Raw genomic sequence first — 27,445 nt, forward strand, 5'->3', positions numbered from 1 at the left:
TGTACTCCCATAATTCTCCACCGTATAGTGCAGCAGCTCTGGCTTGAGTTTTGTATATCTCCAGCGGTGGACTTACTGGCTTGAAGGTTGAGGAGTTTGAGACCTTCATGATGCCCCCAAGGAGTTGCGCTAGCTTTAAGCGAGATCTGGCTATCTGAGGTCCCCAGGATAGATTTTCGTGCAGTGTAACCCCCAGGTATTGAAAGGTTGTAACCCTTTCCAGTCTATCCGATCCTAAAGTCGGATTGGGCCTGGTGGTTGCCGAGGGATTAAATACCATGAACTTAGTTTTCTCGGCATTTATCTCAAGGCCATGGTCATTGCAAAAATTCACAAACCCATCCAGTATCCTTTGGATCCTCATTGGGGATTGGGAGAGTAGGAGAGTATCATCGGCAAACATAATTGCCGGGACCCTCCTGCCTGCCAGCCTTGGGGCATCATTGTTAGGGACACTGTCAAGGTAAGATATAACACCATTGACATAGAGGCAGAACAGGGTCAGTGCTAAGACACAACCCTGTCTCACCCCCCTGCCAACTGGAAACCTAGATGACAGTGTCCCGTCCCTTCCACATCTGACCTGGGCGAAGTTCCCTTCATGGAGCCTAATCAATGCATGTAAAAGCTGTGGTGGGATGCCCAGTTCCGCGAGAACCGCCCACAGTTTAGCTCGTGGCACCAAGTCGAATGCGGACCTGAGGTCCACAAACACCTTGTACAGGCTGCCTCCCTCGATCTTTGCCGTTTTCCAAAAAAGGAGAAGAAGGCAAAAGATCTGGTCCATGATGGATGTGTTCTTCCTTAATCCTGCCTGGAGGGGACTAAGGATCGCATTGTCATCCATCCAATCCAGGAGCTGATCCAGCAAAAGGCGGGCAAATAGTTTTTGAGGCACATCTATAAGGCTGATTGGCCTGTAGTTGGTTGGGAGCAGAGGAGATCCCTTTTCAAAAATCAGGACTATCTCTGCTCCCAGCCAAGTACAGGAAATCTCCATCCCCCCCAAGATTGAGTTAAAAATAATATGGCGATAGGGGCCCCCAGATCTCTGGCTGATGCCCAAATAGGTCTCCTGGCAGTTTATCGAGACCCGGGGCCTTCCCTCTTGACAGTCTACCTATTGCACTGAGCACTTCTTCCAATGTAAACTCCAATGGTTCACACTGTACTGTTGGAATTGAAAAGTGTGCCTCACTGGCCCAATAGGATCATCTGAGTATAGGGCACTGAAGTGGGATTCCCATACAGAGGGAGCAATGGTTGGCTCTACAGCCATCTTAGGTTCCACAGTGATTTATACCTATATATGGGCATGAATCGGGAAAATTACACTTGGGTCCTAGATTCATATACAACAGTGCATTGTATTTAAAAGGTAGGACATGTACCTTTACGTTTTTTACATGTTATGGTAGTGAAACACTCTTAAATGTGTTTTTCACTACTGCAAGACCCCCCACCCAAGTAGCACTTTAAGAGGGAAGGGTGCATTGAATTTAAAAGGTAGGACACGTACCTTTAACTTTTTTTACATGTCAATGTAGTGAAAAACTCTTACATTTGTTTTTCCACTACTGCAAGGCCTACCTCTCACCAAGGATAAAATTAGAGTTAACTATTTACATTTAATAAGCTGTAATTTTCAAATGGGAACAGGTAACCAGTTCATGTTTGGTGTCTTGGGAGTTGTAATGAAAAATCCAAACTTATAGTGAAGTCAGATTTTAAATTAAATTTTGAAATTGGGACTTATAGAAAGTTGGCATTTTCCTGCCTTAGCAATTTGATGCCTGCAGCCTGTCGCTGGTTCACATCACTGGGTGTAATGACAGTTAGTCGTGTATTCTCTCTAGACAGCCACACACAAGAGGGCTCTTAGGTAGTGCCTGGATAAGCCATCACTGGCAGAGGGAGGAGCTTGACTCAGCCCTATTTACACTTGAGTAGGCTGTGTATTGCCTTCACACAAAAGACTGCCTAGTCCATGTAGTTTGTCTGGAGCTAGGGCCAGGAAGGCAGGATGCCTGTGCACCACGAAGGCCTCTGTCTTAAAGCTTCTCCCAACTTCAAAGGCACAACTGGGTATAAATACTGGACCTCAGACACCAACTTATCAGTATGCTTCTGGAGCTGTGAATACTCTACCAGGAAGAAGTACTGGTGTGATGCTGAAAGAACTGCCACTCTGCTGGGCATCTGCTCTGAATGACTGTTGCCTGGACCTGCTGCCCTCTTGCCTCGGTGAGAAGGACTGAACCTGCATCTCTTGAATCCAGAACCCCAGAGTGACTCCAAGTGCTAGTTGGCTGGCCTCCTGGTCTGAAGCCTCAGGGACACAACAGTCCTGGACCCTTGGAAGTGGGCTTACGGACGCATCTCCTATGCTGCCTGATGCAAACCTGAGCAGAACCAACACATTGCCGCTACTGGGCAGATTGTACCCACTGTAAAGACACTCATCCCAGCCCATCAGAACCGCTGCTGTGCAACGCATCCTCGGTGCACCCCCTCGCATCCCTCATAGATGGCAGCCTCAACGACGATTATGGACTCTGCATTGCAGCCTCGCAGTCCCTCGCAAACGACGCTTCACCTCAACTGCACGGAACATTCTCTACACTGGACTTTGCATCACAAGTCCGCGTCTTTGAGATCCTCAATGACTCAGGACCTCGCATCGCAGCTGCCCCGGTACTGACGCATCACTACATCTTCAACACAATCCTCATAATACTTCACAAACCAGCAGGCCTAATTCGGCCCCTGTGGCTGGCCCGTGCTCCATCACAATCAGCCTAAACATGTGACTTTGTCCTGGTCTGGCGTTACTGAATATCCACAGTTGGCTCTTTGTGCTTTTTGGCGCTATTTTCATTAAAATCTTCAACATTGTATATCGCTTGTTCTACAGATTTAATTTTGTCGTTTTGGTCTTGTTTTATTTATTAAAGAAAGCTCTATGTTTCTAACTTGGTGTGGGATCGTTTTGCGTGGTGTTTTCAGTTTATTACTGTTTGAGGTGTTGCACAAATACTTTACATATTGCGTCTAAGTTAAGACTGACTGCTCTGTTGCTCTGTGCCAAGCTACAAAGGGTTGAGCACAGGTTAATTTAGGCTTTGCTTGTGCCTCACCCTAACAAGGATTGTGGTTGCTGCTTGACCAGAGCTCACATCCAAGTCAACTATCATCCCAATATCCTAAATACACAATACAATCTCCAGTGTATTCATGTATTTGTTAACCAAGATTGCATTACATTATTTTAAAGGGTTATGGTCTAATGTTTATTTCATTTGCACTGATGTTGTTCATGCATAAAATAGTTTTGGCTGTATATTAATGTTATCTATGTGCTTATTATTAGGACTGTGGGCAACTGAAGAGTTGAAGGCAAACCAAGTACCTGGCGACAAAGGTCTTGTGTTAAAATCAACTGCAAAACACCATGCAATAGCAGCAATGTTAAACAAAGCATTTATTTTTGATGAACAGCCCTTGATTGTTCAGTAAGTGTTACTTTAATATTTGCTCTTATGGAATAACAGATAACAAACATTTTAAAATAAAAGTGCAGTTCATTTTTTGAGTTCTGTTCAAATAACATGAAAACATTTTCTGGTGTTATAACATGCCACATTTTGGTATCTGCTATGAGCTAGCCAGATAACAGTAAAGTTTAAAGAAAGAACCCACATGTGCTGTAAATTGCAAATAGTGCAATAAAATCGTTCAAGGTGTCTTATGTCTGTTTTATAATTATTTTTTAAACTTAGTTTTGTTGATTGAAAACCTGAAGTTGGTGTTGATATGTTTTATCGTGAGAAGAAGGAGGGTGAGGCTAATAGGGAAGAGGAGTTACCTCGTATTATGATTTTTACTGACAGAAAACCAAGCTAACATATTGTGGTGAAGATAATAAACTCTTTGCATTTGAGGTAATCTACTGCCAATCACGTCGGTGTATTTTATACCAGTGCACCGGCTGGAATTATCTCTGTGTATACTCATCAGTTGTGAAGAACTTCACGCCAATGCAGCTTGGTGGCTGGAAAAACCTGCAGCTTGTGTGCAGCCTTCACATCATCATTGGTGTCTCAGATGAGTCTTGGAAATACTGAAGAGTAAAGAGCTGTGTGTTTCCCTAGCCTAGATGGAAGCCCAGTTGTAAACCAGCTAATACCTATCACTCTTCCTCATAGGAATCCAGCATTTGTCACTGTCCTAAGTAAAAATATCACCAGTAGAGATGATGTCCCATAAGCGCTACCAGTGGACAGAGAAGTGAAATAGGCAAATAAGTAACCCTAATAAATTAAATGTAATAACTCAAAATAGTCATCCCCATCATGAAATATTCCTGGAAAGCATAGTTCAACAAATTCATAAGGGACAAGGATGGGCCCAAGTTAAAAGTGAAAAGACAACTAGTGATCCCTGGACACATTAATCAGAGTGGCAGGAGCTAGTTGATTCACTATAGCAAGCTTTCATCTAAGCCAGAGGAGCAGAACTGTCTTGCACTATAGGTTTGGACAGCTTGGAAATATCACTGACCGGTTAAGGTTAGTAATTGTATAATGAATGGGTAGTTGGGTAGGAACGTGGGGTCAATGATGATTAGAGAATCAAAGGGGAGAGATTCAGAGTTTTAATGGGGATGTTACAAACCTGTCAGTTAAAGAAGGAAGCAAGGACAGCAGTGACATAGTCCAGCAATTGTTAAAGCGAATATAAGGTCTGTTATTAAGGTAATATAAATGCCAGATCCATTGATGTATGCTATGAAAAAAAGGATGTAGAGAGGGCTTATATTATGTGCATAAATAACTTGACAAATAAAATGGTTTTCCCTCCTACTCAGGGTAAGCTAGTTGAGTCATCATGATGATTCTAAATTTTTTCATACAAAGGGAATAGATTACTTGTATACAAACAATGCATAGGCATTTCAAGATTGGTGAGGGCTGTCTTTTGCATGGAGACTAACCCAGAAAATGTAAATGTTAGAGACAGTATTGTAATTATTCTTCCATGATTCCAATCAAGCCATCTTTTTCCCACCATCTTTCCTTTGATGGACGTCCTTTGGTGTTTACAAGAAAAACTTCACCACATCCTTGTGGACCTCATATATAGCTTTCTGTTCTCCAGTTAGTAAATCCTTATCTCTCTTTTTGGGCACTTTACTGTCAATATTTTGTGCCCTGAAGTTGTAATGATATTGTGCCCTGTCAATATTCAGGATTCGGTATTTCCAGCTATAATCTTTATTGCACTATGTCGAAAGGAAAGGTAATACAAAGATGAAAAGTAAGTGCAGTCATGTGTTCCTAAAGGACTAATATCGTTGAAATAGCAGAGCACGTGTGTGTCTCTCCCATCAGGAAAATCCATTTTTGGGCAAGCTCATATCTCTGGATTAAAAATAAATTTCGCTTACAAACCTCACCCAACTGTGACTCTAGAAAGTTGCATCTATAACAAATATTCGAAGCAAATGTTTGTCCAAAAGACGGAGCCTGCACTCATACCAATGTCTCGAGCAGATGGCAAGCAGAAAGTACTGGAACCGGCTTCATGCCTTACACGTTTCGGAAATGTACTTCCTTGTTCACAGGCAGCCTTTCATCAAATACGACATGGTGCTCCAGGACATGATTTACTGGATAATGATAGGTATACAACACTGGGGATTGACTCGGTTTAGGAGAACAGAGGCTGTAATCTAAACACAATATTTTATAAACAAAAAACGACCTCTGACACCATAAATTGCAGTCTTATTTGTTGCCGCAATAGTCCCTTTAATTGACTTTGGGCTTTCAACTTATCATTTTTCATTATTTCACTATTTTATACATTGAGAATCTCCTTCATTTCAAAGATAGATTCACCTCTCCTAGATTTGTATCTATACACAACATATATATGCACAAAACATTACTTTATACAAAACATATATATATACACAAAACATTGATTTGCACACCATATGTACATTCAGCTCATTTCTTGATGTAGGTTAGAGTAGTTAAACTCGATATCAGTTCATCATAGTAAAGCATTACACACAAAATTTCTGATAATTCACAATTCAAGGCAAATCAATTTTCTCGTGTTTGTCCTACTTACATTTGCAAATATGCCACACCGGGACCTTATCCTTCTTTGCCCTCAGTGTCACCTCAAATATGGAGTCCTATATATGGTCGGAGATTATTTAAATTCATTCAACTAGTGGAAAACTGAGTCCATTCCACTGAAAAATCCCATGCGGGAAAGTATTTCATTTATGCTCCAAACCACTATGGATGCCGACGCGTTTCGACCTTCTCCACTTAGGACCAAAAATGTTTTTCATGTAAGGTCTTCTTCAGGGCTGAACACTGTTGTAGTAGGACATCTCTACACCCATTATCTTCCACATGTGTTTTCAACGATGTGCTTGTTCTCTTGAATTGAATTCACACAGAGTCAGTTTTCCACTGGTTAAATGAATTTAAATAATCTCCTAGCCTATATAGGACTCCATATTTGAGGTGACACTGAGGGCAAAGAAGGATAAGGTCCTGGTGTGGCATTTTCGCAAATATAAGTAGGACAAACACGAGAAAATTAATTTGCCTTGAATTTTGTGAATTATCAGAAATTTAGTGTGTAATGCTTGACTATATTGAACTGATATCGAGTTTAACTACTCTAAACTACATCAAGAAATGAACTGAATGTATATATGGTGTACAAATCAATGTTTTGTGTATATATATATATATGTTTTGTATAAAGTCATGTTTTGTGCATATAGATGTTGTGTATAGATACGAATCTAGGAGAGGTGAATATATCTTTGAAATGAAGGTGATTCTCAATGTATAAAATAGTGAAATAACGAAAAATTATAAGTTGAAAGCCCAAAGTCAAGTAAAGGGACTATTGCGGCAACAAATAAGACTGCAATTTATGGTGTCAGGGGTATTTTTTGTTTATAAAATTACTGGATAATGATGCCATGTGACCTTGCCTAGAATTCTGGAGCACGTAGTTTAACCCATGTGGGGGTCGCATTGATACAATATTAAAAAAAAATTCCCATTGTCCATGAGGACAAACAGCTTGTCATTCACAACTATTGTTGTTGCTTTGAATTCTGTTATCCCTTCTTGTCTAATTTTGCATTTAGAGTATTTCTCCTGTCTTTGGAACACCAGAGGCAGAGTCCATTTTTCTGTTCACTCCCTTTTAGAGAGAGGTTGATACTCTTTGTTTACAACAGCTGTTGTACACTATTAAACTTGACCCTTTGTGACCACTTGAAATCTTTCCCTTGGGATGCTGAACATCTCTGCTTTAGCTCTAATGCAGTTTGTCTGCTTACCACCAGCACTGATTATGATGATTTTATTAAGGTTTGGTTTCTTTCAGAGGAGCTCCTTCTAGCCCGCAAAGCACATCACTGTTTTCCATAACGCAATCTCCACATTGCTAGACTTGATAACAAAACCTATTTTTGCTGGGCTTTCATTGTCCTGTATGACAAAAGCCCTGCACCACATGCATGCATGATTGTTATAGTGCCATTAGCAGCTATTTCAGCATTCAGCATTTTTCAATTTACATTGTTGTAAATCATAGAAGAAAAAGTAAGAAAAAACAAGATGACCCGTTATTTTTTCCATAGGGCCCTGCTCCAAAAAATGTTTTTTTAAAGAAAAGGAGGTGAGCACGATCTGCGCTTTATTAGATATGATCTTGACTACATTTTACGTGTAGCAATCCATTGTGTAAGTTTTTTGAAGGACATTTAAAGGTCTTGCTAGAAGAACTGACTCAATATCATGATATAAAGGTGGCACCTTGATCTTTGCAGTTTTTGAAATGTTACATGTAGATTGGTTGAGGATGTCCGGTTTTAGTCCGAAGACTGTTCTGAATTTTCTTTACAGTTCTTTAAGTGTTAAGTTTGACTTGCATAGAGAAGCTATGTATGCTTGACGTACTATATAATTGATGTACCAGGCAACTATGCCAGATCTTCTCTATGAAAATGAGGCCAAAGATAAAGGCATGATACGTTAAGGTACATGTATTTGTATAGTGCGTTCACACTATTTGTACGGTGTCAAGCACTATTGGAATCAGCAGGCCCTTTAATGTTGGCTGCAGTTGTGGAAGGTTGCAAAAATGTTATAATTTTTATGTACTGTCTTGTTGTGAATCTAGTACTGTTGACTGAAGACCTGCTCTGATACTCTATCACCAGTACTTTCTGATTTGTACCTCCTGTAGCATCTACTGTGCCATAGTAGATAGTAAATATGTAATTTTTTTTTAGATAATTGTGTTGGATTTTACTACATATGCAGATCTTATTAGTTCATAGTGACGCAGTCCTTCTTCGAATACTTATTCATCGCATTCAGTGTAATTCACAGTGCTTAATTTAAGCCAGTGATTTCTGGTGCTCGGCACCAGCGCTAAATTGTCAACACTGGCACTTATAATAATCTCCCACATGGTGGACGAGCATAACAAGAGTTGTTTGTTAATTCAAATATCTTAATAATGACTAATACCTGCCTCCCAAGTCATTCCTATAGCTTTGGGGGCCTGGAATAGTCTGAACTGTAACAATTGGAGGAGTGCGATGGTTAGTAGTTGTGTTGTTATGTCATTTGCAGCAGTGGTAGGGGCAACAATGGGAGGTGCAAGCTGCTGTAGCCTCCTGACAAGGGCCCCAGCACTTATTTTTCCACAAATTAAGCACTGGTTGTTTTACATATATAGATCCGACATGAGAGACTTATCCCAAAAAGCTACTAAAATACAACAGCTCCACTCCATAGCTGAACAAGGGATCCTCCCCATCATATCCAAGCATGATGTTTCAATGCTGGGTGTGCCCCAGCTTAATGTAGATGTCTTCTAGGGGAGCTGGAAGCATGAAGTTTGTTGTTATCATTTAGTTGAGTGAGGGATCGATTATATCTACATTATTGTATATTAGTAGGGTGACTTTGGGCTGTAAATCCGTCCATATAGTAACCTGCCCAGTACAATTTACAAATATTGTTCTGTGTTCAAAATGTCTCTCCTGTTCTAATAGCATTGGGCCCCATATTGCTGACATTTCTGGCCTCCTTACATGAGCGGTTAGTTTTCGCAACAGCGTTAGCATCCTCTTGTATACATCGAGGGGAATATGTATCAAGCCCTTTTCCCGTTTGCAAACGAGCCGATTCTCAGAATCTGCCCGTTTGGGAATGGGAAAAGGCCTTTTGGGATGTATCATTGTGTTTTACCCTAAATGCTATTTTAAAATTGTTTTACCTGTTCCTTGCCGTTTTTGCACACTTGCTCCTCTCGCTCACAGCTGCCTCCCAGGCACTTACGTCACCCTGCGCAGCCGAATAGGTGCTGTCACGGGCTGACCCGGGGGTGAGCAGACATCTTGCAGGGAGGTGCAGGGTTGGCGGTCCAGACATTCCGACCCTCCCGCTCTCCTTCCGGTATAAATGTGTGTCCCTTTTCGCCCGCGCAGCGGGCGCTCCGATGGCGCGCCAAACGCGTGCCCGTCTGCGCCCGTCCGCGCCCATACGGGTCCAGGGGCCCCAACCCCTGGCCAAAATGTAACACCTAGACTGGTGTACGAGGCGAAACAACTCTTTGCTCTGAGACCCACATTAGATCATACTTCTCCTGGGATGTATGACGTTACAACGCATACTTTTACTCCGCATACCATTACAACGCGGTATTCACAACGCATACCACTACAACGCATAGCGCTTTGGGGTGCTGGATAGTGGTAAGTATAATTTACTATTCTAACTCCAGTCCCCGTGGACCCTAGGGAAGGTGTTGGATAGTAAATTAAACTTACCTCTTATCCTAGAGCGCCCCCCAGCGCCATGCGTTGTAATGGTATGCGTTGTAATGCCTGCGTTGTAATGGTAGTGCGTTGTAAAAAATGCGTTGTAACAGGTGAATACCCTTCTCCTGTGTTTGATGAATTTGATCAGCTCTCGCACAAGTGCCCACACTGCTCATTCTCTCTTGACGCTCCGCAGATTTGTGGTAGCCTTATACAGAGGTATTCTATTTCCTCCTCCTTGGGTTACACATTTTTCAGTTTGAATTGCCGCTCTTTACCGAAACACAGACGTGAGATCTTCGACCTCCTCACAGATGAATCCCCTGATGGCCTTTTCATAACTGAAACTTGGCTTCATGCCGGCTCCGGTCCTGATGTGGCAGAAGCACTACCTACTGGCTATGCTATTGTCAGGTGTGACCGCCCCAGAAAAACCGGGGGCGGTGTGGATATTATATTTAAAAATTCCTACCAATGCCAATTCGATTCTGTTGTTTTAGACAACTGCGAGGCAGCTCATTTTAAGCTTGCCCTGCACCCTAAGATTACTCTTACCGGCCTACTAGTTTATCGGCCTCCTGGTCTGGCTAATCCATGGTTGGTTTCGTTCACTGAGTACTTAAGTTCAATGCTTTCATCCTCCAGCAATTTCCTTGTGGTGGGTGATCTTAATGTGCATTTGGATGACCCCACCAACAGCCTGAGTAACACTTTAATTGACGATTTGGCTGCTATGAACCTTACCCTACATAACAAGGGTCCAACCCATAGTGGTGATCATTTACTTGATCCTATCTTTTCAAATATTCCCCAGTTACACTGTTCTTTATCCCTACCAGTTTCTTGGTCAGACCACTATTTAATTAAATTCTCAGTTGTGAACACTGTTGCGCCAACCAATAGCTTCTGGAAGCATACTGAAGAGAGATTGGAAAAAGCTCGACTCAGGTGCTTTAAACGAGGTCCTCGCTGACCACCTACCATTTAGTTGCCTGGACTTAGAAGACACCGAATCTGCGGCCAGTGCCGTGAATGCATGGCTTTCTGAAGCCATTGATATCTGTCTTCCTTCAGTTCTGAAGAGAAAATCTACTCACAGAACCCCTGCCCCTTGGTATAATGAGTCACTTCAAACTGATAAATCCCGCTGTAAGAAACTTGAACGGGTTTGGAGAAGAGATTATTCCCCCTCCTCTTGTCTCGTCTATAAAACTGAACTGAAGCAATATCACAAAGCCTGTGCCCAGACTGTGCTAGCTATGTGAATAAAATGATTTCCGAAGCTTCAAATAAATCTAAAACACTGTTTAGTGTTGTCAAGGAGCTTGCTGGCTCTAAAACTACGGCCATACTTCCTCCCTTATCTAACGATAAATGTGATGAGCTCGCTCAGTATTTCATCTCGAAGATTGAGAATATTCACCTGGACATTACTGCGCAGGGAGCTGGCAACATCACTAACACCTCTGCTAACTTGCCCCCTGCAGCTGCTGAGGTGATTCTTCCCACTCCGTCTTCAGCTTCACTTTTGTCCTGGCCCGACCTTCTTCCTTCTACTCTTTTAGAGATCTTGGGTATAATTAAGTCAGGCTCGCCGTTGGACCCTGTACCTGTTTCCGTCCTACGATCTTTGGAGCCCCCCCTGCTCTCTATTATTTGCACTCTGCTAAATCACTCCTTGAATACGGCAACTGTCCCAAGCTGCTGGAAACATGCAATGGTTACACCACTTTTGAAAAAGCCCACCTTGGACCCCAATGTTTCGTCAAACTATCGTCCTATCTCTCTGTTGCCTATCTTTTCCAAGGTTCTGGAGAGACATATCCATACGCATCTATCTCAATATGTGGTGCTAAACAATTTCCTACATCCCTCTCAGTCAGGCTTTTGCCCAGGATTCTCTACGGAGACTACTCTTTTAGGTGTGACAGAAAATCTACGATTACATATGGATCGAGGGGAAACTGCTGCACTGATACTGCTCGAACTCAGTGCAGCATTCAATACTATATCACACAGTATACTCATCAGATCCCTCACACACCTTGGTATTGGTGGCAGGGCTTTGGATTGGCTCTCGTCTTTTTTGAAAGACCAGACTTTCCAAATTGTTTCTCACCCTTCCATTTCTAAAGTTTATCTATCCCCACGCGGTGTACCCCAGGGTTCCATTCTTAGTCCTCTTTTGTTTAACCTTTATGTTACTCCCTTAGCTCATATTGCTCAAAGGGCCGGTCTTAATTTATTTACTTATGCAGACGATTCACAGATTGTTTTTTCCCTATCCCAAACTGACCCTGCCCTACCTTCTTCCCTGAAAATCGGACTCGGTGACATAGCAAACTGGATGAATAGGAACTTCCTTAAATTAAATGGTGGGAAGACGGAGGTTTTGGTTTTGGGCAATAAACCTGATCTTTGGAGTCCGAGTCATTGGCCTTCAGCGATGGGAGCACTGCCAGTTCCGTCTGCATCTGTACGTAATCTTGGAGTGATTATTGATAAGGGGCTATCTATGAGGGACCAAGCAAACAGAGTGTCTGCCACCTGCTTTACCATCTTACGGTGGCTTGGAAACATTTTTTGGATGCTCCCCTCGGACACTCAGAGATCCGTGGTTGATGCCTTGGTGACCTTCAGATTGGACTATGGCAACGTACTCTATCTGGGGTCCACCAAGGCGGTTACCCGCCGCCTCCAATTGGTTCAAAATGCGGCCGCGCGACTCCTTTGTGGATGTCGTAAATCAGACCACATTACCGAACGACTGAGGGAACTTCATTGGCTCTGTGTGGAAAACCGTATAAAGTTCAAGGCGCTATGCTACATGCACAAGATTAAGATGGGTGTGGCTCCCCTCTATCTTCAGTCACTTGTTAAGCCCTATTCTCATTCCCGCCTGCTCCGTTCTTCCTCTCAACACTTATTTCGTGCTCCTAAGTATAGGTTGTCCAGAATGGGGGGCGGTGCAATTGCCAACTTGGGACCCAGACTGTGGAACTCTCTCCCGCTGGCTGTCCGTGCGGAAGTCAACTATGTTTGCTTTCGAAGAGCTGTTAAGACCTGGCTCTTCAACCAGTAGATTCTTTCTTTTCTTGGGTGTCAGGTGACTTGTGTCAATTAGCGCCGGGAAACCCGTTGGGTAGCTGTAGCGCTTTACAAATTTAATAAATAAAAATAAATAAAAATAAATAAAAGGGCATTGCAAAATAGGTAATCGCAAAATTTGTGATTGCCTATTTTGTGATTGCATTTAAAGAGTTGCAAATTGCTATTTCCTAAATGCAAAGCAGGAAGCGCCCAGGTTATGTGATTTTGGCATACAAAATCGCAAATTACCACCAACTTCAAGTTGATGGTAATTAGCAATTTCAAAGTACCATGTGGCGCACATACATGCCCTTAGGGCATGTATGTAAGACATGTGCACACATTCATATTTCAGGGGTGCAACAGGGTGTCCTTTTGACACCCTTGCACCCTTGAAATTGCATTTGCAATTTGCAAGTACCTAATGGGTACTCGCAAATTGCGAATGTTTTCCCATTCATTCCTATGGTCCTCCATGCCCATGGGAATGAATGGGAAGCTATTCCTTAATTGCGAATAGCAATTTGCAATCCGCAATTGAGGAATATTAAGGAATCGCAATTAATATTGCGATTCCTACATAGATTCCATTTTGCGAGTCCTTAATAGCGATTCGCAAACCATCGCTATTAAGGACTCCCAAACCGGGTTTTACATACATATGCCCCCATGTGGTTTACTTTCATGTTAATCTTCTAAGCAATGAAGGAGAAAAGTGAACATGGATTGTCTTTGCTGTCTTTCCTTATACATGAAATAAAACTCTCTTACCATGATTCTGAATATTTTAATTCTCTAGTGACTAGCTAAAACAGATTTTTGAAAATAAGAAAATCATTAATGCTGGAAGAGCTTCAATAACTCATATGGTAAAAGATTTAGTTCAGTAGTCGCCGCTTTCTTCAGTCTTTTGCTGGCCGTTTTGATCTGGTTCATGGATTGTTTCAGGTATGGCTGTGGTTTGGTGAATTTCTGTTCTATAGCACTGAAGACCAGTTGAAATTAAGGTTAAAGGTATTCACGTATTCCTGGGGGGACAAACAAATGATTGATTGGAAAACAACCCCAAACAATCACCTGTAGCTTAGTTTGATTCCCATTTAGAAGGGTCTTGCCTTGACAGTTTGGGTTGAACTGTTCCTAGTGGACCAAGTCTGATTTTCATAACGCATGCCTCTGTTGCGGGTGGCAGATTGGGGAAAATGGTGGACTGGAATGCACCTGACTAATTACAGTGGGTAAAATAAATTCACATATTACACCAATCATGTATTTATATTTCTATGTGAGTTGCCAAAGAGAAATTATATGCCCAGGCTTGGGTCCAAGGGATTCAAGCTGCACCTCATTGATGAGGTCCAATTAGACAAAAACTGGCCCGTGTTGCTTGTGTTGTAATCTGGAGCGAATCTTGTCTAGTATATCCAGATAGTCTTTCTATTAAAGAGGGGACTGGAGCATATATGAGCATGTGGCTGGTCTATCTCGAGAGTGGAATATGGAAAAAATGGATTGGAATGTGGCCTGAGTAATTACCAGTGGCTTGTATTAGTTCAAGCATTCCACTCATGTAATGTAATGTAATATAAGGTGGATTTGTAGAGCACTGCTTGTCACCGTGAAGGTATCCTGGCACTGAGTAGTGAAGGCAGGTGGTATGGCTGGGCTCGAGTACAGGCAGTCTCGATGGTCCCGCAAGAAGACTAATCTAATAGTCAGTTCCTCCGCTTCTTAAAGAATTCAAGAAGTGAGGTGGAGGCCGTGATGTTTTAAAGAGTTCGTTCCAGGATTTGGTGGCTTGGCAGGAGTGCGAGTGCAAATGATGCTGAGCGAAGTTGTCTGGTGGGTTGGTGAAAGGGAAGTCAGGGATTGAGGTATTCCGGTCCCGTGTTGTTTAGTTACTTGTGTGTGAAAAGTTTGAACTGGCAGCACTTCTAGTGGTGCTCTTTGAGGAGTGATGTGGAGTGGCTTCTGTGCAGGAGGTCGAGGACAAGTCTGGCAGCAGCGTTTTGTGTGGGTTGATGCCTGTGAAAGAGATCCGTTGGAATGCCAGTGTAGTGTGCTGCTGTAGTCCAATGTGCTTCAGATTAGGTCCTTTGCGATGGTGTCCAGTGGGAGCCACTTTAAGATTTTATGTTACATGTGGAGGATATGGACGTGTGAGGAGGTGACGGCATTGACATGGGACTTCATAGTTAGGTTGATGTCCTTGATGAGGACGAGGTTCCTAGCCTAGTCAGTTAGGGTAGGTTTGGGCCCAAGAACGGTGGGCCACCAGGTGGAGTCCCAAGGTTTGCTCTTATTCCCAAAAATCAGCACTTCAGATTTGTCGGTGTTGAGGTCTTTTTTGTTTTCCTAAGGTCATTCAAAAGTAATCACATTCAAGTTTCTGTCATGTTTTTGAAAGCTAGAACTTCATCACTGTGCATAACCTGCTCGCCATTTAGAATGCAATGCCATGATCCAGGTTGATTTTACTTGCCATGATAATACTCTCATCAAAGTTTACCTCTGCATATATGTTAAATCATTCTTGACCATTAGACATAGGGTACTTCAGTTCTCAATCTATTAAAATCTCTGTCTGCACTTTATGGATAAAATTTACTTGAGACCACTAGTCATCGTGATTCTTAACTAGCTCTTCTGTTACTTTTGATATGTGATGGCATCTAGGTTCGTCTCTGGAAATCAGTTCTCTGCTGTATCGAACAGCTGTTTAGAAATTTTCAACAACGGTTTATTGGTTATATAAAAGGCATAACCACTGTTAGGTGAAAATTTTTCCTTAGTTCATTACCATCCCTGAAACTACTCACAGCCATTCCAGATGCAAGGTTCAAATGGATAAAATAACTTCTCTGCATGTCCAGCCTCCCTTCTTGAGGGTGCCATTGGAAATATGAGTTTTGACGTTTGCTCTTTTACAAGAAATTGGGGGTTTACAGCACTTCCTGTCTAATCCGCCATTGGCTGCATAATTTGTAGATTTCAACAAGATACTATTTGATTCTTGCTCAAAAAAATTAACATTACTAAAAATAGTGCGTAGGGAATACACGGTGGCGTCTAACAACTCCTTCCCTATTCCTTATTGATTTTCCTATTCAGGCTTCAAGGAAAGTGTTGTTGTTATATCTTATTGGTGAACTGTGGGACATAGTTTTGTCTACAGTATGAAAAAATAGATATTTAAATGGGTTTCAAACAAGGTAATGAGAATTAATCCTTTATCGTGAAAATGATTTGGTGACTATTAATAGATAGTCCTGTCTATATAATTTTCATAACAAGTACATAATTTACTTGGAGAGGTGAGTGAACAGAAAACAGAACAGAAAACATATTTGGAACTGAGTTCCAGAAGACAACTTTTAAAACCTAGCTGCCATACCCAGAATAAAGTACTCTATTACATGGAGTGGGTTCATATAGCACCTTATTTGCTAAAGTCTACATTGTATATGTTTAACACAAAACTTAATTGTGGGAGTAAAAAAGCATAATGTTAATAAAATTCAATTTTTTTGCTTCAATATAAAAGAAAATCATTATTTACTTGTGATAAATATTTTATTAGGACGTGTTCAATATTTATAGTGTTGTGCTTAAGAACCCTCTATTTTCTAAAATGTTGCAATTTGCTTTGCAGCAATAACCTTTCAAATATTGAAATATTTAGTGGTCTATTAGGATGTAGGGCGGATCGCCACCGCCCGCATGGCGGTGGCGATCCGCCCTACATCATACCCCCGCCCGCCATCCATTTCCCCGCCATATTAGTATGGCGGGGGGTCCCCGGCGGACAGATAGACCGTTCGTCTGATTTTCTGCCGGTCGACCAGTCGACGGGGTGGAAAAGGGGTTAGATATGGTGGCGGTGTCTGCTAGACACAGCAACAATATTAGCATGGGCAGCGGTGCATGGCTAAAGCCATGCAAAGTCTGCTTTCAGGGGCCCGTTGTGGGCCCCCAGGATATGGGGGATACACATGGGGGGTACCTGTGGTACCCCCTACAATGTCATGAACGAGGTGGCAGGCACCACGGGGTGCTTGTCACCTTGTGCATGACAATGCACACAGTGCATTCCCAGCATCGTGGTGGGCGGAGCTGTGAGCACCACTCGCCACAATGTTAGGAATAGAGGATGTCACCATCATGGTGGCGGTGGCATCATAATCACCGGTGAGGGACCACCGCACCACTGGTGGCTGGTCCTGCACTGCTTGGGTGTCTGCTTGCCATCCTAATCGGCCCCCTGGTTTATAAAGCCACATAAGGTGCAACCAAATTTTCATGTAATTGAATAATATTCCTTCAAAGTAGCCTTTACTTGCTGCAAAAGATAGTCTATTCTGCTGCCTAATTCGGTCTTCTACTGGGACCTTTCTGCGTCTATTGGTATATCTTAGCTCAAGTATTTATGTAAAATCATAACTGAAGCAGTTCAGGAAAAACAAACATTCCAGCCCGAGCACTTTTGCTTCTTTATAACAAACTCAAATGTATTCTCTCCAGGTGTCCAACAAAGCATCGCCAGTGCTGTTATGAGGTGTAAAGGTTTGTCTTCAACCAATCTGATTTGCATATTAATACAGTTTGATAAACCTGCGCTAATAATGACACCCTACTATGCACATCTTTTTAATTGCCACATATCCATTCGCGTTGAAATTTAAGTTGGTGACAATTGAAAGAGAAATAGCCGGCACCACAGCATGTATGCGCGCGACCTCCATTAGCACCTGAAATGTTACAGCTGTCTTCGCTGACAGTGTTTACTATCTTATTCTACTTTTATCACTGTATTTAGGTACGAAGTGAATTTTCAAGATGGAATTGATTGTGGCGGAGCGTACATTAAACTACTTTGCCAAACAGAAAATATGGACTTAGTAAGTATTATATGATTATCATAGAACAGTTAACACCATTTAGTAAAGCATCACGACATTAGACTCATTTTGAAACTTTCAATTCGACTATATGTTTCTCCCGTGATCAATGTGTTCAGCCTTCAAGGACCATTAAATAATTTTGTATGCAACAAAAAACTCAATTACTGAAATTTAACTAGAGAAAGATCTGTATGAAGCAAATCCACCAAACCTAGTGTCCTGTGCATTCACCAAATACACTCTACCTAATTGTTGGTTTTATTTGGCTGTGACTATTTGAAATCATTGCTTATCTGTAGTCAATGAAGACAAGCCTTGGATTCAATTCAATCTTCAAACCGACCCACTGTAATTGATGTGTCATATCTCTGGTCTCTCAATACTTGACATCCTGGAGATCCCTAAGAGTTCAGTTTGTTGTATGAAATATAACCAGACTTATTCCACTAACTCACTAATTCTTAAGACAGTAGAAATAGAGCAAGTCTTTCACTAAACAGAAGCACACAACCTATGCAGCAGGAGCAATTAGTATGTTTGTATGGGCGACCTTTTATTTGAATCCAACAAGGTGGATGTTTGATTTCTCCTTTGAGTGATATATGGACTGTCAAGAGCTGTGGGATTTACAGTCATACATCCTATCTAGATAGGGTGTGTACGGCAAAGTTATTTGCCTTCAGCTTTACTGTAGCAAGATAACAGGTGATAGCAAGGAAAGGGTTTAGGATTGCAAATGTGAGAGAACATTGATGTTATGACCCCCGCTGTGTCCACTGGGAGTGTCAATTAGGGGTTGCTATTGGTCAGATATTCACCTAATCTGTTTTACACAGAGACCAACTCTTGTGTTTGTTTGTGTCGCTTCAAAAGCTCTCTGCGTTCATGTGATCAATCACTTAAATATTTAGACCTTGAGACCATCAAACTAAAGGACTTGTATGCACCACAAACCACAACAAAGACTTGTGTAACTAAGGAGTGCGCGTTCTCTGGAACTGAAACAGATCAATCTCTGAGTCATCAAGGGTCAATAATGCAAGCCCTATATTTTATCAGAGTTGGCATTACATTCTGATGGGTCTAATAAGTTGCAATTTATTTATTTATTTAAGAGTTTTATATTGCGCTGGCCAGACCCGAAGGTATTGGAGAGCTTTACAACATACGTGTCAAGGAAATCACACAGTAACGCAATAGTATTGAGGAAATGACAGAGTAGCGGAGTAGTATACATAATGGTATAATGGTTCATGGCGCTTCGTAGGTATGGGTGTGCTGTACCGCATTAAGGGAAGGAAGTCTGAAGGAGTCACGTTGGCTCGAGCCAGCCCCCTTTAGGGGAGTGGGGGCAAGGTAGGTGTCCGGTGGCTTGGCGGAGGTAGATGTCTTGATGGCAGAGAATCTGGCTTTTGCTCGGTTCCGGCTAGTGTGCTCTGTCGGCAGCTATCGATACGGGGGCGGACGATTGAGAAAGAGGTCTTTGAGCTGCATTTAAAATTTTGGAAAGGATGGGGTAGTTCTGATGAGGACTGCAATGGAATTCCAGATTTTGGGCGCACTTCCAGAAAAGGAGCGGGCTGCGTTTTTTTGTGTATGAGTTTTCTGCGGGATGAGGAGAAGTGTATTGGAGCTCCTGAGGGTCCTTTTCTGGCTAGCCTTCTTCAGTTAGCCAATGTTGAACTTCTCTAAGAGTGTCATTAAGTCTTTGGATATCATCGATGGAGGAGGTTTCAAGATAGATCTGGGTGTCATCTGCATATAGGTGTAAGAAGATTTTGGTTTTATTGAGTATGGTGGTGAGGGGTTCCATATAGATGTTGAAAAGTTTAGGGGAAAGAACTGATCCTTGTGGGACACCTCTGCTGACGGGGTGTAGGTGCGACAAGAAGTTTTTGATTTTTATTATTTTTTTGCGGTTCTGGAGAAAGGAGGAGAGCCACTGTAGGATATTACATATTTGATATCACATGCAGCACCCTAGCGTCCGGTGGTGGCAATTCTGACAGATTCAAATTTCCCTGTCTTGAAATACAGATGAGATATTATAGCACTGCTGATGTGATGTGCATTCTAAATTTACAGTTTTTAAAAATAAATTTAAGATGTGCATTTATGATGCCTGACAGTTTTATGGAGATTTACTATGGTTTTATTTTGCAGGAACAGTTTTATGATAAAACACCTTATACAATTATGTTTGGACCTGATAAATGTGGAGAGGATTACAAACTGCACTTCATATTTAGACATAAAAGTCCCAAAACTGGAGAATATGAGGAGAAGCATGCTAAGCAGCCTGAAAATACCTTAAAAACATACTTCACAGACAAGAAGACTCACCTGTATACATTAGGTTTGTATTCATAGAGAGATTTCCCTTATTTCTCACTTTATCTTTCCTGTTGCTGTAATATTCATGACTGTGCATTACGAACTTGTAACAGAGCTTCAGTCCTATATTGGAGTTTGGGTTATGGTTTTCAATAAATGAGAAGTAAACTATATGATTTAGATGCATGGGATGAATGATTTCCTTCAATTTGTGCACTTTTTTGCCTGGTTTATATGTATCCTAAACTGCTGTCAAGCTTAAATTTAACATTAGATTAGGAAAACATTCTCGTGTGCTCTGTTTCTGCTATACTCCTGGAAACAGTAGTTGAATAGCCCAAACATAGCACAAAAGCAAGAGTGGGGTAAAGCCAATTGGGTACAGAGCCAAATGTGTGAAGTTGTTACAAACTCATTGCCATAACGCCCTGTCACTCTGCAGTACAGTGTGTTGGGGTCATGACTGAGTTTGCTGTATGGTGCAGCGTCATATAATGTTTTAAGCTATGTTCATGTTTGTGCTTCTCTTTTGCTTGTCATACTTGGCTTTCAGTAGACTGTGGAAATAATCAAAGACCAAGACGAGATAACATTAACTTCAAAATGTTTTTGCTTCTCGCTTTAAAAAAAGCTTACTTACAATCAGGGACATTGTCCTATCCTTCTGCATCCTTTAGGGTTGGTAGCTGGTACCTCTGCAGTGTCTGAAGTTGACATGAATCATGTTTTCATATCATACCCCTATTCTCTCTAGCCATGGAAGTTCTACATTGTGTCTCTCGTGGTTCCTTTCTTTCACTCCTAAAACGGAGTAGCTCTTTGAGAATTGAAAAGGGTCTGCTTCAGATTTACATCATCTGGTCCATTCTTATCAATACAACCTGTATTTGTTGGTCTACCTCTATGTTTCTGTACACGGGATCAGGAGGTGGCCGAATGAAACAGTCAGGAGGCAGTAACAGCCTGACTCTCAATGTTTGGAAAATTGATTTGATGTTGAGTCGTAAATATCTTTTACTGAAACAATTGAAAAGATTTGCATTTTCGGACTGTTTCATCTTAATGATTTGGTAGAAAACGTATTTATGATTTATCGAATAGTGCCAGTGATGATGTCATCAAGATCTTTTAATGTCAAGATCACTGGATAGTGCTAGTAGCCTGGTCAACTTTTTGGGCTGGGGAAGAAGACAATTTCATATATTTTAGAATACTTGTACCACAGTTTCATAAAAAGTGGCATCTCTCTAAGATTTAGGAAGCCACTGTAAACTTCTGTTTTAACCATGATTGCAGTAGCAATTTTTGCATGACACTGGTTGTTGTTCCTTATCGTTGTGTAAAATGCTATGTTTTATGCTTTGTTGTCGTGGTTACTGTAATGCAATGTCACTGCGAAAGCAAAGTAATAATTATTTTCTAGTTTGCATTTCATACCCAAAGTACACATGCTTTATTCTGAACTCCTTTTCCTTATGTTTACACCCTCGTTTTGAATTTAGTACTGAGACCAGATAACACATTTGAAATGTTCATTGACCAAACTTCTGTAAGCAAAGGACATTTGTTGGAAGATATGATTCCTCCAGTGAACCCACCTAAAGAAATAGAAGACCCAGATGAGACAAAACCAGATGAATGGGACGAGCGACTGAGGATCCCTGACCCTAGTGCTGTCAAACCAGATGACTGGTGAGTATGTTAACACCAGGCTTCCAGAGGTATCAGTTGTCAGACTACAAAACCAGGGAAATTGACCATTCCCAGATACACCATTTGGTCTCAGGTGTGTAATCCTGGGTAAATGCATTTATTCTTCTGTGCCACGTACGTGGTAGTGCAGAACCAGTGGTGCACGAGCATTGTTCGATCAGGTTTCTGGATCCAGTCACGTACCTGGGGAGTATTCTGAGGGTGAGAAATCTGAGGTTAGATAGAGTATCCGGTAGAACAAGCATTACCAAAGGTAAGTGACCTGTTCTTCTAAGACAATGTTCTGAGATATGTCCCAGGTTCCTATCCCAGGTAAACTATAAGGATACTACCTCAGTGGTACTGAAGGAAGATTTAATCACTGACACAACACCAGCAGGTTTACATGAGATGGAAGGACTGCTTCGAGGTAAAGATTCTAATTGTACTGATTACCATAGCCGTTGGTAGATGTAGTGTTATACTCAGTTGGTGCCTGCACTGGAAAACCTACTTTGAAATAAGAAGGAGGATGCACAGGGAGAGTTTATATCTGAGTAGCCAATCTCTCATCTATCATCAGGGAAGTTACATTAAAGTAATTGACACAATTCTGGCACATAAATCTAATATCAGGTTTGCCATACAGAATGAAGCACACACATGTGTAAAAATTCAGCAACATTCTCTTCAATAGAAATATGTGAAGTGTTATAACTATAAAGTGATGTAGTATACTAAACAAAATTAAACGAAAGAAGCCATAGCATGTACATGATCTATGGAAATTAGACTTCTGGTTGTCAACATTTCTATGGAGTTTGATTGGCTTTCATCCATAAGAACTCTATGTACATTTTTCTGGGAACAGTCTTCGCAATTTATCACAATGCAAGCAGCAAAACAATGTGACTTTATGAATATTAGCCTGTCATTTATATTCTGTGAAGGTGTTATGAAATGTCTTAGCACTATACTTAAGATTCAGATCACCCATGATTGAGATTGAATGTTAAGAAAGAACAAGGAGTGTCTGTCTACCAAATGCAAACACATTTTTTTAAGCATTAAAGTTTTGTATATTGTTTAGTTCCTACCAAATAGAATGTTGTCTGCAAACTACGTGGTGTGGATATTATCTTTTAATGAGATTTACATTTGCTAATTGTATGCTATACTCTTTAAACACATAGGCCCCGATTCTCAGAACTAACTTAAGACAAAATCCTAAACTTACTACCATTTTGGTATTCACTGAATGCACTTACTCATTTTGGTATTCACAGAAGGCACTTACTCGTTTCGGTATTCACAGAAGTTAGGAGTCCTAACTTTAGGATTCCTAAATGCCTTCTGTGAATACTGAAAGTCTTAAAGTTAGGATTTTTCTCAGTTTAGGAGTAGTAAAGTTAGGACTCCTAAATTTAGGACTCCTAAATGCCTTCTGTGAATACTGCAAGTCTTAAAGCTAGGAATTTTCTCAGTTTAGGAGTTCTAAATCGGGCCCAGACAGTCCAGGATAGATTGGAGGCACTTAGGGGCATATTTACGCCTTCTAGCGCATCTCTGCAAATCAGCAGGGATGCGCCAGAACAGATGCGTCACGTAATCCCCCCCCCTTGCGCCACCACAGATGCGTCGCATTTACAATGCGGCGCACCATGGTGCAAGGAGGGGCAGATGCGTGACGCATCTTGAGGCGCACGGGCGGCGCATTTCTGGAGTCGCGTCGCAAGCGCGACGCAACTCATGCAATGCACTGGGGCCGTCCATACTCAACATGGTGCCTCACTCCTTACGCCTGCTTCAAGCAGGCGTAAGGATTTGACGCAGCAGCGTCATAAAACTGTCTCAGTGAAATCTTGTAGATTTCACTGCGTCAGTTTTACGTGGCTTTCCTGCGAGGGAACGCCCACCCAGCGACAGAAAGCCCACATGAAACCTGACGCAGGTTTCATGTGGCGCAGGGGTTTACAACGTGACGCATCTGCCTAGATGCGTCACATTGTAAATAAGTCGTAACGTGGCGCATGGTTTACGCCGCCGCTGCGTCACAAAAGTGACGCAACAGCGGCTTAAAAGTGTCACAAGGGGCTTGTAAATCTGCTCCTAAGATTTTGAACTACTAAGAACAGGGACATCTTAAGGATGTTGGGGGCCCTGGGCCAAACCTATTTTTTTGGCCCAGTTCGGAACAGCTTTGAATATATGATTCAGTTTCAGCTCTTTATGCCCTCTTTGGGCCAGGTCACTGACAGTGCACAGGCACACTCGTACACATTCTTAAAGTGTTTACATCTAATATTCAGGGGGAGTGACGTGTTTTCAATACTGTAACATGGCATCAGTTCACTAATATTACTGCAAAACATCTCTGTGACACTCTTCCATTTCTCATATGTGAGGCCCTATTTTGATCTAAAGAAACGAATTTGATGGATGTTTCCTAAAAAAAATGTTGTGCCCATTATGCCATCCAAACAGAGACCAGTCATCCACAAATTATCCTGGGCCCATTCCATCAGGGACAGTCCAGCCCAAACTGCCAGGCCATGTCCCCTCTAGACATGAACACAAGCAAGCCCAAACCAGTATTGTTTTATTTAGTTCTCATCAGTAAGGTGTGGCTTGAGTAATATGGCATAGTGAGCATGAGACCCACATCTGGGCACTTACTACTACTGCAAAACATTACAAAGTGATGGAAACAAGCTTACATTATTTGCAGGCACTTGCCATATGTCTGCAGGTATGCCCAGGCATAGATACCCTATGTCTCTGCCACCGCTTCGCTGTCCTGCTTGCACTCCAGACCCAGAGTGAACCAGATTCTGTATTACACTACCCTCAAACTGCACGCCCAATGCATCTTTTGAATATGTATAGGCGTCGGTGTTGCTTTTGCATTGTTTCAACTGCAGGACAAAATACTGAGATCTTCTAGGAGGAATCCCCAGGTTGATGCTCAATGCACTTCTGTTCAGACCATGTCATCTTGGTTCAAGTGCCTGCATGAATGTGCTTAACAGCCTCCAGGAAGTGAGGCCTGGGCCTCCACAGGCACAGTCAGCTTCAGGCTCCATACTGGGCTTGTCTGTTACTATGGATTAATGAGTACAGAAGTGCAGGCCCTTCTCTGCTGATTGTCTTTACTGACCTAGAATGATAACTAGTAAATTTCACATGTGGCTTAAAAACAGCATCAGTCAAGAAAGCAAAACTAGTGTGATTAACCCAGGGAAGATGTCCACAGATCATGAGAAGTTGAACAGAGTTCAGGTTTCAGAATTTGTTGAGGCCCTTTTACAAGCATGTAGATTGCAAGGAATAGATCCAAGATACAAGGTTGGATCAAGCACAAGTGAGTGGGTAAGAATGGGGTGAGTTGAGGGTTAATTGAAAAACTTTGATAATTGTAACTAAAGGAAGAGGTAATTCTCCTCTGAATGGTAGTTGGCTGGTGTAAAGGTGCAATAATAAGGGTCTGTTTCACAGGCAATGTATTGCCAGGTTGTAAAGTAATGTGAGGTGAGCATCAATGTTAACTTTAACTGAGAGGTTTTATAAGGGCAGGAGGCAATGGTATATTGATGTGATTAAGTTATTGATGGGACGCTGGGCTCCACTTGAAGTTGTTTTTTAAAATAAATATATAAAGTAAGCGGAATAGGTTCTGTGACAAAAGGGAGGTTCAGTCAGTCAAAGAGTATCATTTTTTCCATGTTTTAAACAAAAGGCAAACAAGGATTTGGGAGGGTAGTTTGAGTTGTCAGTTGTGCTGTGAACTGTGCTTTTCATCACTGTGATACTTTCTTATCAATCAGTTCCAGTGTTGCAACCCACAATCTGGCTTGCAGTGGATAGTGGGCCACTTTTTACACATTTTACAATATCAGGGAATAATGTCACTAGTAATTGCTCCAGTCCCAATTGGGACTGGAGCAATTACTGGAGCATTGTACTGGAGCATTGTACATAAACTCTGTGTAAACCTCATTCTGTGGCCCAATCATCTGGCTTCCTAAATCACTGCTCAGCTCTGCCAATATGTTCCCCTTGCAGCAATTTTGGGTCCTTGAGGTGCTTAATAAATACAGGATATTTACATCAAAGTAAACCTGTTTGAGTCAAAGATACCACAGTGTTCAGCAATTATATTACTGCTGTACCTAAAAGCATGCATTTAATTGATTGAATTTTGAATAGTATCCTTTGTTTTACTGAAGGAATGAAGAAGAGCCTGAAACTATAAATGATCCTGATGCAGTTAAACCAGAAGGATGGCTTGATGATGAACCTGCAAATATTCCTGATCCAAGCGCTGAAAAACCACTAGACTGGTAGGAATCCAGTTATTTTTGTTATTAGTCTTAGCACTAGGGCTGTGCAAAATGTGTGTAGTAACATGACATTTCTGGAAAATTATGTGGATTTATGCATAGTTACCTGAAATGCAAATTAGTAATTTAGTGCTACATTTTAATTTTAAATACATCCTTGGGTCATTTTTTGACGCAAGGAAGCATTTTGCAGTAAAAAAAAGTATTAAAAACACAAGAACACAAGTAGTGCTAGCAATAGCCACTAGCGTTCCGGTCATTTGTGTTATTCCTGCGTGCTTGATGTAAAAGTTTCTGTCCGGAGCATGTACTTACACCATAAGTATAATGTGAAATTACCAAAATCACGTGAATTAGACCAACATATTTAAAATTGTGCCCCGGCAAAATTAGCACATTTATTAAAGGATAGCTAATTTGATTCCATTCTATAGAATGTGGTCTCATTAACTACTGTTGTTCTAAATCGGAAAGTAATCACATATTGCAGTTTATGTAGCCAGTTGCTTTTGTACAACCTATACTTCACCTTCTAGGTCTATAACCATTTCTAGTATCCAATACAATCCCATTTGTTGTACTTGGATTTACCCCTTCAGTCCCTATACATTTTGGTGGGACCACAGTCTCATGTTAGATCCATTTATGTAGTCGTTGGCTACCCATGTCTCAACAGTAACTTTTGAAACTGTCAGATTTCTGCTGGCCTGCATTTTCTGGTTTTTTTTCCATTACATTGTGTGCAATTTTACACCTGCTAAGCTTTGTCACATTCATCAAAATATCGTCTAATGCAGTTATTGTGTCCTAACTTTTGGGGACTTGGGGCAAATTCTCTATTATTACCTGCGATTGGACAATAATTTTGTAGATAATGTTTATTTATGTCAAACAATATTTTGGTTACTGTGTTGAGAAACCATACCTCAATAGCTGCAGTGAAGATTTTATTTTGTGAAGCAGGACATTGGACTCATCTAGGTATGGGTATAAAGTCAATTAGGTCTGTGCAAGCATCAATATTGACTCTAACAGTACACTTTGCAAACAACCTAGGGCTTTATTTGTTTTCATATGTCTAGGTGCTGTGGGGGTAAAACAGGAGTAGGGGTTCTCACTTTCTCAGCTAACCTGAGGATAAGTCGACCTGAGCCCTTCAACAAGGGTAGCACTAAACTTAGGGTAAATGTCTACACATTTTTTACGTACAT

The 27,445-nt window shown here is 41.5% G+C and overlaps 1 protein-coding gene across 1 annotated transcript in view; it reads left to right on the forward strand.

Annotated features, from left to right (window-relative positions):
* Positions 1-27,445, forward strand: part of CLGN (calmegin) — a 337,930-nt gene that overhangs the window by 97,913 nt on the left and 212,572 nt on the right. Inside the window, exons 5-9 of the mRNA XM_086963258.1 lie at positions 3,371-3,512; positions 17,784-17,865; positions 20,032-20,224; positions 21,705-21,894; positions 26,121-26,234. Coding sequence (XP_086819384.1) covers positions 3,371-3,512; positions 17,784-17,865; positions 20,032-20,224; positions 21,705-21,894; positions 26,121-26,234 — 721 coding nt within the window. The remainder of the gene's footprint in view (positions 1-3,370; positions 3,513-17,783; positions 17,866-20,031; positions 20,225-21,704; positions 21,895-26,120; positions 26,235-27,445) is intronic.

The sequence above is a fragment of the Lissotriton vulgaris genome, chromosome 3_1, assembly GCF_964263255.1.
Source record: "Lissotriton vulgaris chromosome 3_1, aLisVul1.2, whole genome shotgun sequence".
Taxonomy (NCBI): Eukaryota; Metazoa; Chordata; class Amphibia; order Caudata; family Salamandridae; genus Lissotriton; species Lissotriton vulgaris.